We start from the raw sequence: 14,792 nt of genomic DNA, 5'->3' as shown, positions 1-14,792 counted from the left end.
AATTATTTCAGGGGAGAAAATGCCGTAAAGAAATGTACGCACGGTGCGTTCAGGATTAGGACTGATATAGCATATGTCGGCCTAGACCTAATCAATTGTGTTTTAATATTTGTAGCATTCATATTAGTCTATTCTTTTTGTAGGCTACTCTGTTGTTGGCCTTGATGGGGTGATATTTTTTTGCTGCCAAAAAATATAGTTTAATCCAACAACATTCCTGCGTCTCCCCCTCCTACAGAGCCCATTTCAGCACCGTGTCAGTGGACAGCTACAATCCTATGACGTCGTAAGAGCAGAGCACGCGCGTTCATGTAAAGAGGAGTTTCGGAAACGCTCAGAAAAAAGTTACGATGCATCGTAAGATCCATCGTAAGAATGATCGTACAAGCGTGGATCCATCGTTATCGGGAAACGGGGCCCTGTTCACGTAAGATATACATTGGAATTAAAAGCAACTACGAATAAATGGATTTCAGGAATAAACTTCAGTTTTCTCAAAATGCTTACCCTTAACTGTGAAGACACAGTCTGCATGGAACCACCCTTCTTTGGCCTCCCTTCTTTGCACCCCAAGTCTCTGTTTTAAATGATTGGTAATTAGTAACATTTTTCACGTTTTTGTTTATAAAATAGAGGCAATAAATGGCTGGAACTACCCTTCTTTTGGCCCGCTTTTTTGGCGCCAGCATCTATTATATCATATTTTAAATAATAAATATTTGAATGCTTAAAATGAGAGTTACAATTCCATGGTAACGTTGAAATATACAAAGTCTTAATACTTAAGACCTCAAACAGATATTGTACCTTCAGCAGCAACAGCTGGATACAGGACAGGCAGCAGTTTGTTTGAGGACTTCTGGTACAGCCCAATAACAGAGTCATTCAGGGGATCCTTGTTCTTGTCCAGCCAGCCTGCGACGCTGTAGGCCACGGTACCAGCATAATGCACCATGGCGAAGTCAGCGTCAACCTTGCCCTTCCCCGGCTTGGGCTTCTCAAATGCTTTGTTTTTGCCAAGATGCTGTTCATACAGCTTGTTCTTGAAGGAAGTGTCTTTGGGGAACATGCACTCCTTCCTCTTCAAGGATGGCTATTTAGAAAGAAATATCAGGAAACATTATAAGATAGTTTTGAATCACACTGAGAAAAGTCATATTTTGTTTGTTTACCTTCTCAATAAGCTCAATGCAGGCAGCCAAGTCCATGCCGAAGTCAATGAACTCCCAGATAATACCCTCCTTCTTGTACTCCTCTTGCTCCAGGACAAACATGTGGTGGTTAAAGAACTGTTGCAGCTTCTCATTAGTGAATTTGATGCACAGCTGCTCCATACTGTTGTACTGTTAGAGAACATTAGGTTAGCAAATGTTCATCCACTGAGACACTGCTTTTAGCCGGGGAAAATTTTGTTACAAGAAATGCAATCTTACATCAAAGATCTCAAAACCAGCAATATCCAGCACACCAATATAGGATGATCTTGATTGCTTGGTGTCCAGCATCTGGTTGATACGGATGACCATCCACAAAAACATCCTCTCATAGATGGACTTGCCCAGAGCACTCACTGAGTTATATACCTAGAGCAGGGTGGGAGATTAGATATACATACAAATTACTACTATTACAATTACTTTTTGATAGTTATTCCATTGTATTTACATACCTGAGGTACTGTCTGGCCCTTAGTGACAAACTCAGGCCCTAAAAGCAAGATAGGGCCCATTGACTCACATCAGTAGCATCCAGCTCCTCTTTGTCATCAATGCTGGCCACAGTGATCTGACCCTGACTGCACATGGGGAAGTCGTAGGGGTTGGTGGTGTTGAGGGTCATTTCTGGAGAAAGAAAATGTGATTAGCATATAAAATATTGTCATTTATTAATATTTTTTTATTTTTTTGTATTTTGTGCTTCAAAATCCAGAATGAAACATAAGTTAAAGGCAACCCTGTATAACATTACATCTTACTGTAATTATTTCTCACTACTACACCATCTTACCAATGATCTCAGGTTTGTGGTTGGTCATCATCTGGTAGAAGATGTCACTCTGGACTTCACCAGCAGATCTTTAGGGTTTTAATTTAATAAAATAAAATTTTCACATTAATGAATCAAAACCTATTCAACCCATTATGAGAGTTTATTCATTGGTCTTGGTAATGTTATTTGGTACTCACAAGTCTCAATGTCAGCACTGGCCAGTTTACCAGTTGCACCGAAATGGATTCTGATGAATTTACCCTGTAGAAAAGCCTCATTTCAGTTTTTGACAAAGATCAAGTATGTAATTTCATTTGTTTGACATACTAAGTTTGTACTTACGAAACGAGATGAGTTGTCATTTCTCACAGTCTTGGCATTACTGTAGGCCTCCAGCAGGGGATTGGCTGCAATAATCTGGTCCTCCAGTGAACCCTATGATGAAAGTTCCAGTATTGATCCTCAGTCCTCAGAGCATCCCTACATCTCCTGTTTGTTTCATGTCTTTTATGATTATACATTTTTAATATAGTGTACTGATTTTATGTTTTTTAAAGCATACCTGAATCTTGGAAGTTTGTTCCTTCTTCTTGTCAGTAGCCAATGAGATGGTAGCAAAGTACTGGATGACACGCTTGGTGTTCACAGTCTTTTCCACCAACCGGATTCTCCACTGGGTGTGAAAAGAAGGTAATTAGGAGTTTTATTACATTGCCTGATTCTTTGTGAGATTTTTGTGAGGTAACTTTTTACTTGTAATGTTAAATCATCCAACTGTCATCCAATTCTGTCTATCTGCAAAATCAATCAATCAAAGTATTACATTAATTCAAACATTTAAAGCAAAAATAATTGCATTTATGTGTACCACATTTGCTTATACATACCAGTGAGCATGTTCTGGATGGCACTGTCAGAGACAAAGAAAATGTGGGGTGGAGCCTCCATACGCTTCTTGCCTATGCTATTGTCCTCAGATTGTTCTCAGCGATTGGTATTGGTGAGAGGAAATAACTCTCACTTCTTTCTTCTTACTTTTCTTCTTCCAATGAGAAATTTTCAAGTTTCAACCCTGAAATGGAAAGATATGACCTTTTAAGCAGTTTAACTGATACTATTGTAGCACTTACTTCAATAGATATTCACTTTACACTTTAAAAAAATAAATAATAATAAGATACATCATTATAAAATTTTGGCTTGATTTGCAGCAACAATTATCAAACAGTTTCAATTGAAAATCCAACTATCTATCAAAGTTTGGAAGGAATGAGAGCTTTAGCATCACTCTGACTTACCACCAATTGTTTCTTCCTCAACTGCCCTGCAAGCTGTTGAGGAATACTCAACACTTAATATGGGCATGAGGTGCAAACCCTAATATAGATTTGGTTTGCATTTTCTTTGTGCTCTGTACAAACCATTAGGCTGATTTGCAAATATCGAATTAACACATGCTATGAAGAACAATTAATACAATTATAGTGATAGTGTGATGTAAGATCAGTGTGATCTATATACACATTTAGATATTTAAACTGTTCGATGTATGCAGTTTATTGTGCAAGATACAACAACATGTAGATCCATTTTTCAATGGAGAAATCTGATCTCTTTTGGGGGTGTTGTGTCGCAGCATGTAAATAGGATTTTTGAGGTTACCATCACTGTGTTTTTATCAATTTTGTCAACCACCTTGGTTTGCTGTACAATTGAGGATGTAAGTGGAAAGTCATTATAGATTGTATTATTGAAAATTACATAAAATAAAAAATATATATATATTATTAGGTCTAATTTTTCCCATAGGAGGACAGAACTTGGCAAAGCATATCATGCTGCACATAGCTCAGCACAGGTCGCTACCGAGGCACTGCCACCTTGGTAGCAGTGCCTCGCGGCAGTGGACAGCAGGGCTCCGGCGGGAGACAATCGCAGGCAACAATCCCTTTCATCTACATGTCTTGGTTCATGTACTTCAGGGAGTGAAATTTCCTTTCCCCCAATTCCTTCTCAAACATGGCTGAGATAACCCCCACTACGAGTCTCGTTGTGGAAATACCGGAGACGTCAGAGAACCAGACGCAGTCTCGTCTTTTCACCAAATGCAAGCTTGCCTTATTGTGTTGCGTGTTATGTGGCATAACACCAACATCAGAACGGTTATCCAAATAACAAAGAAGTGTACAACATGTTACAGTGTGTGTATTCACACACACACATGTGGCACTCGCACGGTCGTAGCTCATTGTCTCATTGGCGGGCCAAATTCTCTGAGCGGGCAAAGCAGAGAAAAGGGAGGTAACATGAAATCGGCGCGTCTGAGATTTGTTTTTTCAAAGGCAAATGGCAATGCCATTTCTAGCTACTGGGGGACCATAGTCAGGCTAGGGGAACTCATATTAATGTTAGAAAACCTCATAAAGTGACATTTTCATGCCATGGGACCTTTAAATAATAATAAAAAGAATAGGATGGTATCATAACTTAAATAAGATGAAGTTCAAAGCACTACTGAACATGAACGTTTTCAGTCTAGATTTAAAAATAGATTTAAAAATGGCAAGAGTTGGTGCAGAGTGAAAGTTTTCTGGAAGTATGTTTGTGCTATGTGCAGCATGATATGCTTTGCCAAGTTCTGTCCTCCTATGGGAAAAGTTAGAATGCCTGGTTCTGACTGATCATCATCAGCGAGCAGTTCAGAGATGTATTTTAGCCCAGTGTTTTATAGCAGACATAATTAGAGGTTAATAGAGGTAAATTCTGAAGTGCATAGGAAACCAGTGTTGGAATCTGAGTATAAGGGTTATGTGATCAGCCTTCTTTTTCTTTATTATCGGTCTAGTTGCATCATATTTTTTTCTAATGGCTTGTCTTATGTTTACAAGCAAACTACAAATCAGTAGAAAGTAATTCAGAGGGTATGGGTGAGACTGGCCCAATCTTGCAGCTGTAGGTGTTTGAAGTGATTCTTGGAAATAATGTAAATTCACCAGCATCCGACTAGCCATCTGTAAGTTCGGGAGAAATACTGAATTGATGAAGCTCCAATAGAGACATTTGTCCGGCGTCAAGGCCAATTTAGAAACAATTTGAATTGACTTGATAAATGTTTCTTAATTTCGCCAACATTTTGGGTGCTGTGAACATGGACTAGAGGTGCAGTCTGACTCCCTCACATGTTTGTTCTTAGTCACCGTCTTCCCCTGCCAATTCACTTAGTAAGGTATAATGTACAGCGAGCCGGTCATTATCATGAAATAAACCCTGGCAGAGTGAAGCACTATCCCAATGTGAAGCAGAGGGGTCTTGAATCACTCTGAAGAGTGATTCACTGATTGTTTAAAGGACAACAATTTAAAGAAAAGAAAACATTTGGAGGACAATTGGTGCTGTCATTGGGGCTTCAGTCTAGTTCAGTTGGAAGATTGCCAATGAAAACATTGGCCTGTTAAATGACATGTACTGTATGCAAAATCTACTTTTGATTGTTCACAACAATGAAAAACACTACATAAATTCCTTATTCATCATAAACACCATTAGTAAATGATTACTAGCCATTAGTTAACTTTTATTTAACTGTGGGTGAATGCTTATTTCTGCAGTAACGAATATTAATTAATGGTGAATGATTGTACCATTCTAAAATGTCAAACTCATTAATGGTTAACATAATAAGGAAGACCCTTAATGTACTTGTTGTTCTCAGGTTAAAGGATCACCACCCCATTTAGTTTCAGAAAGAGCTTTTTGGTTGTTTGTTCCCCAATATGAATTATCTTATCTCTTAAATGTACAGTAAACCCTGCACGAGACAACTTTGAATCATTAAACTAATGAATGTACATATAATATTTCAGTGATCTTTTCTGTTATAATATATTGAGTTGAGTGCTTATTTGTACAATTCTGTATTCATGAGTGTCATTAATATTGACTGATCAGATTCAAATTCAAAAGTTGGTGAAATGGTGATGGCCCATTTCTACTCAAAATAACAAAGTAATTAGTGAAACTACCAACGAAAAAAAAGATGCTTTGTAATAATATTTTATTGCAGCTCATAATTTACTATAAACAAGAAGTCATATTTTATGACATGCCTTTCTAAATGTACAATGATGCATTACATCTTATTCAGCTGCCTCCTTTCCCTGGGAAAGAGAAAAAAAGAAATCATTAAACCAACCAACATTTTTTTGAGTCAATTAGTCAATATGGTGTGTTCAAAATGCCTCGTACACCACCCGCATGAGTTACAAAGTGGGAAATCTCCCAGATTTACTGCGTATTTAACTGAGGCACTCCCCCTTTTGGTCATAATATCTCGGGATTCTGAGAGTCCAACGAATTTAGTGAGGTTGATCGTATGACTCGACAAACAAAGATGGCTGTGCTGTAAGTGCTACAAGCCAAGAATTAACGTCACAAGAGCAACTTTTGCGGGTGGTGTACGATGCATCTCGAACAAACCATTATACAGTGATGAACTTACCTTGCCACCATCACGGCTCTTAGACCTCAGCTTGTTGACTTGAGTCTCAGCAATGTCAGCACGTTCCTCAGCCTCCTCCAGCTCATTTTGAACCTTCCTGCACTTGGACAGGTAAGAGTTGGCCTGCTCCTCCTGTAGGAACATTCATATTTTGTTTAAATAAGAAGTACCAAAATTGATGCAACAACCTGATTTTGTTATATTGTTCTACTTACCGCTTCCTCAGCCTGCCTCTTGTAAGCCTTCACCTTCAGCTGTAGCTTATCAACAAGATCCTGGAGTCTGGCACCATTCTTCTTATCCTCCTCAGTCTAAAGTAATGCAAATGTTTACGCCCAAGACTCTTGATTGTAATCTTTTCTGATATTCATGGATTTAAATATTATTTTCAATATAAGCTGGCATACCTGGTAGGTGAGTTCCTTCACTCTCCTCTCATATTTCCGGACACCCTTAACAGCATCTACTCCACGTCTCTGTTCACCCTCAACCTCTGTTTCCAGCTCACGCACCTTAAGAAATCAAATCTTTTCAATGAATATACTCTTATTATGCTGTAACTGTAAATACATCCATGTGTGACAGTATCTTACTCTGGACTCCAGTTTCTGGAGCTGCTTCTTGCCACCCTTCATGGCCAGGTTCTCAGCCTCATCCAGGCGATGCTGCAGGTCTTTCACTGTGACCTCCAGGTTCTTCTTCATCCTCTCCAGGTGAGAGCTAGTATCTTGCTCTTTCTTCAGTTCCTCAGCCATCATGGCAGCCTAATATAAAATATAACATATTAATCGAGAGTTCAAGCAATGTCCAATTCAATGAATTAACAAACCTACATCAGTGATGGCCTTCTTGGCCTTCTCTTCAGCATTCCTGGCTTCCTGGACGGTGTCGTCCACCTCACCCTGGACTTGGACCAGGTCAGTCTCAATCTTCTTCTTTGTGTTCAGAAGACTTGTATTCTAAAATAAATGTCAATGTTTGCAATGTTTATGACACACATATAATCTTGCTAAATATTTTAGGAAACTTGGGAGCATTTCTTGGAAGAATATGTTTGTTTGTTTACCTGAGAGTGCAGAAGTCCAACGCGCTCACTGGCATCAATCAGCTCTTGCTCAGCCACTTTGCGGCCTCTCTCTGTCTGTTCCAGAGCCGCCCTCAGCTCCTCAATTTCAGCCACCATGAGACCGTTCCTACGGTCCACCATGGCAGCCTGCTCCTTCAGGTCTTCACCTCCTCTGACAGCATCATCAAGATGCAGTTGGGCATCCTAAAATGATGAAAACAGAAGTGAAAAGGTCACAACAAGATATAAAAGCAACTATATTTTAATTGTGCTACATTTTACTTTACTTCTGTCTCATACCTTCAGTTGTCCCTGGACATTCCTTAGCTGCTTCTGGGCCTCAGCAGCCTGGCGGTTGGCATGACTCAGCTGGATCTCCATCTCATTCAGATCACCCTCCATCTTCTTCTTGATTCTCAGGGCATCATTCCTGCTCCTGACCTCAGAGTCCAGTGTGCTCTGCATGGAGTCAGTGACCCTCAGGCTGTTCCTCTTGATCTGCTCCATCTCCTCATCCTTCTCAGCCAGCTTCCTGTCGACCTCACCCTTAATCTGGTTGAGCTCCAGCTGGACACGCAGAATCTTGGACTCTTCATGCTCCAGAGTACCCTAAATTATAAAACAATGTTAGAATATTTAATTGAAAGGACAAATTCAATTTCCTAATAAAAAAGGATAGCTGCATGAAAATGTAATTTTTAATGATCATCACCTCAGCTTCCTCAAGGGCTGTCTGGATCTCACTCTTCTCTGTCTCCACCTGCTTCTTGGACTTCTCCAGCTCATGGATGCTCTTTCCAGTCTCACCGATTTGTTCAGTCAGATCGGAAATCTCCTCTGCAGAGCAATTTCATGTGTTTAAGTATGGTTTGCATTTCTTATCCACATACTAGTGCTGTAAATATCACTGAGCATAAACTCACGTTGAAGGTTCTTGTTTTCGCGCTTCAGGGTCTCCAGCTGATCCAGAGCTTCTTCATAGGAGTTCTTCATCTTGAAAAGTTCAGTGCTAAGAGAACGAGCCTCTTTCTGAGTTCCTTCAAGCTCTGCCTGGCCCTCCTCATATTTCTGCTTCCAGTCAGCCAAAACCTGCACAATAATGTTAATAAAGCGGTACATGTTAATCACTTGAAGAAATGTCAAATGATAATACAATTTAAACTGCCATCTCAATGAATGACAACACACCTTGTCAAAGTTCCTCTGCTTCTTGTCAAGGTTGGCAGCCAGTCCATTGGCCCTCTCCACATCAATCATGAGATCCTCCACCTCACCCTGGAGTCTCTGTTTGGTCTTCTCCAGAGAGGCACACTTTGAGTTCACAGCCTCAATCTGTTCCTCAGCCTCCTGAAGGCGCTGGGCAAGCTTTTTCCTGTTAAAGTATCATATGGTTTAATTTGTGGACATTCATCGAGTATAATGTCTACTTTAGCCAAAGTATTAAGTATTTCACTCACTTGGACTCCTCAAGCTCCTCCGTGCGCTGGATAGCATCAGTTTCATACTTGGTCCTCCACTGAGCCACCTCACCGTTGGCCTTGGACATTCCACGCTGCAGCTCAGCCTTGGCCTCCTGCTCCTCCTCAAACTGCTCCCTCAGAAGGTCACAGTCATGGCGGGCTGATTGCACACCATGAGCAAGAGCATTCTTGGCCTGCAAAAGGTGATTAACTTAATTAACACATTTAAACTGAAAAATGTAGAACCTACAATGACATAATGGAACCATGATATTAAATGATAAAAAATTAGGGTTTACCTTGACTTCTTCCTCATTTAGCCTCTTCAGCTCCTCAATCTGCTGAGTAAAGGCCTGCTTGCCTCTGGTAAGCTGGGAGACGAGACCCTCTTTCTCCTCGAGCTGACGACCAAACTCACCTAGGTGATGACATAAATTGTTCACTATAAAATATAACAATACCACATTTATTCCCTAAATATATGAATAAGGTTGGGTTGCATTTGTTGGAGGTCAGCATTGAGGTTATTTATGGTTATGGTTAGGGCTATTCTAATATGCAGGGTTGTTTTTAAGTAATTGTGAATACTAACCATTCTCTGTCAACAGCCTTGCTCTCTGAGCACTGATGTCATTTATCTGGCGAGCATTCTCATCACTCTTAGCCTTGATTTCACTCAGCTGGTCCTCAAGGGTACGGCACATCTTCTCCAGATTTCCCTGGTGATTGTTTTACTTGTTAACACAAGTGGTTTCCTATACAGATTATATAGTATGAATTGTAATATTGTATTTTATTTCACCTTGGACTTAGCAACTGCCTCCATGTTGCTTGAGAGGTCGTCAATCTCCATCTTGTACTCGCTCTTCTCCTTCTCAAGCTTCTGCTTGACACGCTGGAGGTTGTCAATCTGCTCTCCCAGCTCTGCTACAGTGTCAGCCTGCTTCTTACGAAGAGCAGCAGCAGTGGCTTCATGCTGCAGGGTGGACTCCTCAAGGTCACGCCGCAGCTTCTGGAACTCAGCCTCACGCTTCTTGTTCATCTCAATCTGAGCAGCAGTGGCTCCACCAGCCTCCTCAAGCCTCTCACTGATCTCTTCAAGTTCTCTGGAGAGATCAGCTCTCTGCTTCTCAACCTTGGCACGAGCAGCACGCTCAGCCTCAATCTCTTCCTCCAGCTCTTCAATACGGGCCTAATTAGTAAGGAATACATAATATTTTGTAAAAACGTACTAATATTTATGGTACATTGATGTGGGATTGTAATATAAATTGTCTTACTTGAAGCTCCTTGATCTTCTTCTGAAGCTGAGCGCCCAGGGACTGCTCATCCTCAATCTTGCTTAGAAGCTGACTGGTCTCAAAGTCCTTCCTGATGATGAAACAATACAACACAACTTAATAACATACTCCTTGTGAATCATTTTAATAAAAAGCAAGATTTTGTTTAATCACATTACTTTTTGAGTTTCTCATCAGACTGCTGTTTGTCGTTCTCTAGATCCATTATGGATTCCTGAGCCAATTTCAGGTCACCCTCAAGCTTTCGCTTGGCTCGCTCAAGGTCCATACGGAGTTTTTTCTCTTGCTCCAGAGAACCTTCAAGCTGCAATAAAATATATTTTATTTGATTACATTTCAGAAGATGTAACATGTTTTTTCATGCATGTCATAAAAAAAGGAACCTCACATCATCCACTTGCTGTTCAAGCTTGGTCTTAGCCTTGGTTAGAGTGTTGACTTTGTCTTCCTCTGCCTGCAGGTCATCAAGGGTCTGCTGATGTGCCTCTTGGAGGGCTTTCTTCTCCTTTGTCAGTTTAGAAACGCTCTCATCCTGAGAGGCCATCTCCTCTGTAAGGTTCTTCACCTAAACATAACATAACAACGTGTCATACTTGCTCATAAGTAAAGTACTACCCTTATACTATTGAGAACGGTTTGGACGATATTGATGATGTTCGTATTGTGCAAACATTTTTGCAAACCTTGTTCTCAGTGGCATGCTTCTCCTTCTCCACTTTGGCCAACGTGAGTTCCAGGTCATCAATGTCCTTCTTGAGCTCAGAGCATTCATCTTCCAGTTTCCTCTTCTTGGCAGTCAGCTCAGCATTCATTTCCTCTTCATCCTCCAGTCTCTCTGTTGTCTCCTTGAGTCTGGCCTCCAGCTGGATCTTACTCTTGATGAGTCCCTCACACCTCTCTTCCGCATCATTCAGATTATCTCCATCCTGTTTAAAATGTGTCGTCATATCAAATGTCATATCACATGTATCTCATTGTGTGTACATGTTGAGACAAATAAATATTTTTACTCACAGAGGCCACTTGCAGAGCAAGATCATTCTTCTCCTGCAGTAGAGAAACCATCTTCTCCTCAAGTTCCTTCTTCTTGGCCAGGGCAGTGGCCAGGTCTGTCTTCATCTTCTCATAGTTCTCCTTCATCGCAGAGAGCTCCTTCTCAGTTTCAGCACTCTTCAGAAGAGGTTTGATCTTGTAGTACACCTTCATCCATGGCCAGGTTTTGACATTCATGAATGAGCGGATGTTGTACTGAATAGTGTAAACAGCTTCCCTGTGGTGCAAAGGCAGTCCATTTAATAAACAATTATTGATTTTACAAAATAGCATATCTTCCTATGTATCTTTTGAAACATACCTTGTAGCTGTCATCTTCACATACTCCTTCCTCATGAGGTAAGCACGACAGAGAGCCTGAATCATTCCGACCAAAGATGCCAGCTTCTCATCTCGCAACTCCTCAAGAGTACCCAGAAGACCAGCTTTGAAGAACACCTTAAGGTAAGAAAAACATCTAGTCAGAGAGTAACTTTCAATCAAATACAAATATGTATTGACAACAATAAACATACCTTGGTGTGTCCGAATTTGTACTCGTCGTGAGGCACATCAATGGACCCAAGCAGTTTCTCAGAAGCCTTCTTGTTGTCAATGAACTGTCCCTCCGGAATGACACTGGCATTCAGTACTTTGTATCTGTAGGAGTGCAATGTTAAGTGTTTAAAAGAAAGGTGTATATAAAGAAGTTCTAAATATATAAATTAAGTTATTGTATAATTATGACAATATAATTTTTCTGTCAAAGAGTTAATACCTCTGCTTGAAGTCAGCGTAGAGGATTCTGCTGGGGAAGCCCTTTCTGCAGATTCTGATGCCCTCCAGCACACCGTTACACCTCAGCTGGTGGATAACCAGGTGGTTCTCCATCATTCCTGTGAAATGTTATAGATTTCAGACTTTTAAAATATGTCATTAATTTTGCTATATTCTACTACAACGCCAACCTGAAATTTAGAGAGTATTTGAAGATTTATTACCTGGAACTTTTGACTCATTGGGAATGAGACAACGCACAAAGTGAGGATGGGTGCTCCTCAAATTGGTCATCAGCTTGCCCAAATTGTCCTGTTCACGTAAGATATACATTTGAATTAAAAGCAACTACGAATAAATGTATTTCACAAATTAACTTCAGTTTTCTCAATGTGCAATGCTTACCCTGAACTGTGACGACACAGTCTGCATGGAACCACCCTTCTTTTTGCCTCCCTTCTTTGCACCCCCAGTCTCTGTTTTAGATGATTGGTAATTAGCAACATTTTTCACGTTTTTGTTTATAAAATAGAGGCAATAAATGGCTGGAACCACCCTTCTTTTTGCCCTCTTTTTTGGAGCCAGCATCTATATCACCATTATTTTAAATAATGATGATTTAAATGCTTAAAATGAGTTACAATTCCATAGTAACGTTGAAATATACAAAGTCTTAATACTCAAGACCTCAAACATATATTGTACCTTCAGCAGCAACAGCTGGATACAGGACAGGCAGCAGTTTGTTTGAGGACTTCTGGTACAGTCCAATAACAGAGTCATTCAGGGGATCCTTGTTCTTGTCCAGCCAGCCCGCGACGCTGTAGGCCACGGTACCAGCATAATGCACCATGGCGAAGTCAGCTTCAACCTTGCCCTTTCCCGGCTTGGGCTTCTCAAATGCTTTGTTTTTGCCAAGATGCTGTTCATACAGCTTGTTCTTGAAGGAAGTGTCTGAGGCTTTGGGGAACATGCACTCCTCTTCAAGGATGGAGAAGATGCCCATTGGCTATTCAGAAAGAAATATTAGGAAACATTATGATAAGCTAGTTTTCAATCACGCTGAAAAAAGTCATATTTTGTTAGTCATGTTTACCTTCTCAATAAGCTCAATGCAGGCAGCCAAGTCCATGCCGAAGTCAATGAACTCCCAGATAATACCCTCCTTCTTGTACTCCTCTTGCTCCAGGACGAACATGTGGTGGTTAAAGAACTGTTGCAGCTTCTCATTGGTGAAGTTGATGCACAGCTGCTCCATACTGTTGTACTGTAAGAGAACATTAGTTTAGCAAATGTTCATCCACTGAGACACTGATTTTAGCCAGGGATTTTTTTTTAAATAAGAAATGCAATCTTACATCAAAGATCTCAAAACCAGCAATATCCAGCACACCAATATAGGATGATCTTGCTTGCTTGGTGTCCAGCATCTGGTTGATACGGATGACCATCCACAAGAACATCCTCTCATAGATGGACTTGCCCAGGGCACTCACTGAGTTATATACCTAGAGCAGGGTGGGAGATTAGATATACATACAAATTACTACTATTACAATTACTTATTATTCCATTATATTTACATACCTGAGGTACTGTCTGCCCCTTAGTGACAAACTCATTTCCGACCTTCACTCTGGGGTAGCACAAACCCTTGAGCATGTCAGCAGAGTTGAGACCAAGTAGGTAGGAAACTTTGTCAGCCTCTAAATTGTTTATATGAAAAAAATTAAAATACAACAAAAAAGTATGACAGTGTAGTAGAAATTGAATAATTGCTACACATATTTACACATTGTGAATACGACTTTTTGCTGCACACCTGGACTTTGGAAATGTCCAGTGGTTGTTTTAAAAAATATATATTAAAAAAACTCACCCTCTGTGCCATCAGGCTCAGCCTGCTCCTCACGCTGCTTCTGCTTGAACTTCATGTTACCGTGATGAAGCACAGCACCAGTAAACTTGTAGATGGCCATCTTCTCCTCATTATTGAAACCCAAAACATCAATAGCATCCTGTAGGAAAACAAAGTATATAACATGAAAGTTAATTCAAAGAATATTCGAAGAGTCTCTATTAACTCTACCTTGGTTAGAAACATACAGCGCTTTCTTGAATCTGCTGTATGCAGACAGAGCAGAGCGAACTGAGCTTGAGCGGCAACCATTCAGTAGATTTGGCATGCTGTAACACTGAGTTAAAGCCCTCCTAGTTTTCTGATCGGCTCAAAGACATTTTTGGGTCCCGGTTAGTCACTGCCTGTTAAAATTGCTACCTACGGTAGTTGTAAACATTGACTCACATCAGTAGCATCCAGCTCCTCTTTGTCATCAATGCTGGCCACAGTGATCTGACCCTGACTGCACATGGGGAAGTCGTAGGGGTTGGTCGTGATGAGGGTCATTTCTGCAGAAAATATAATATATTCATTTTAATGATTCAAATTTAAACTTTAGAGACTATCGAAACCTTAAATTGTTATTTTTCTTCTTCAAAATCCTGAATGATAAGTTAAAGGCAACCCTATATAACAACAATACATCTTACTGCAACATTTATTTCTCACTACTAAACCATCTTACCAATAATCTCAGGTTTGTGGTTGGTCATCATCTGGTAGAAGATGTGATAGCCTCTCTCATCTGGAAGCTGGAATGTCACTCGGG

At 40.3% G+C, this 14,792-nt stretch overlaps 1 protein-coding gene across 1 annotated transcript; it reads right to left on the bottom strand.

Moving 5' to 3' along the window:
• Positions 1-790: 790 nt before the first annotated feature.
• Positions 791-14,530, bottom strand: LOC311367592 (myosin heavy chain, fast skeletal muscle-like; the record flags this gene model as incomplete). The annotated part of the gene is made up of 31 exons (XM_084486413.1): positions 791-1,093; positions 1,173-1,343; positions 1,434-1,583; positions 2,552-2,662; positions 6,703-6,798; positions 6,895-6,999; positions 7,081-7,251; positions 7,321-7,446; positions 7,554-7,757; positions 7,995-8,162; positions 8,266-8,390; positions 8,477-8,642; positions 8,742-8,925; positions 9,011-9,207; positions 9,313-9,431; positions 9,606-9,732; positions 9,816-10,205; positions 10,294-10,384; positions 10,473-10,618; positions 10,703-10,879; positions 10,998-11,240; positions 11,329-11,584; positions 11,669-11,805; positions 11,883-12,006; positions 12,125-12,242; positions 12,829-13,132; positions 13,220-13,390; positions 13,482-13,631; positions 13,711-13,829; positions 14,003-14,141; positions 14,429-14,530. The coding sequence occupies 31 exons, from the start codon at positions 14,528-14,530 to the stop codon at positions 791-793; spliced, it is 5,190 nt and encodes a 1,729-aa protein (XP_084342539.1).
• Positions 14,531-14,792: the final 262 nt, after the last annotated feature.

Source organism: Micromesistius poutassou (assembly GCF_964030765.1).
Source record: "Micromesistius poutassou genome assembly, chromosome: 22".
Taxonomy (NCBI): Eukaryota; Metazoa; Chordata; class Actinopteri; order Gadiformes; family Gadidae; genus Micromesistius; species Micromesistius poutassou.
Note: the sequence above shows the minus strand (reverse complement) of the source record. Positions and strands in the feature narration are given on the sequence as shown.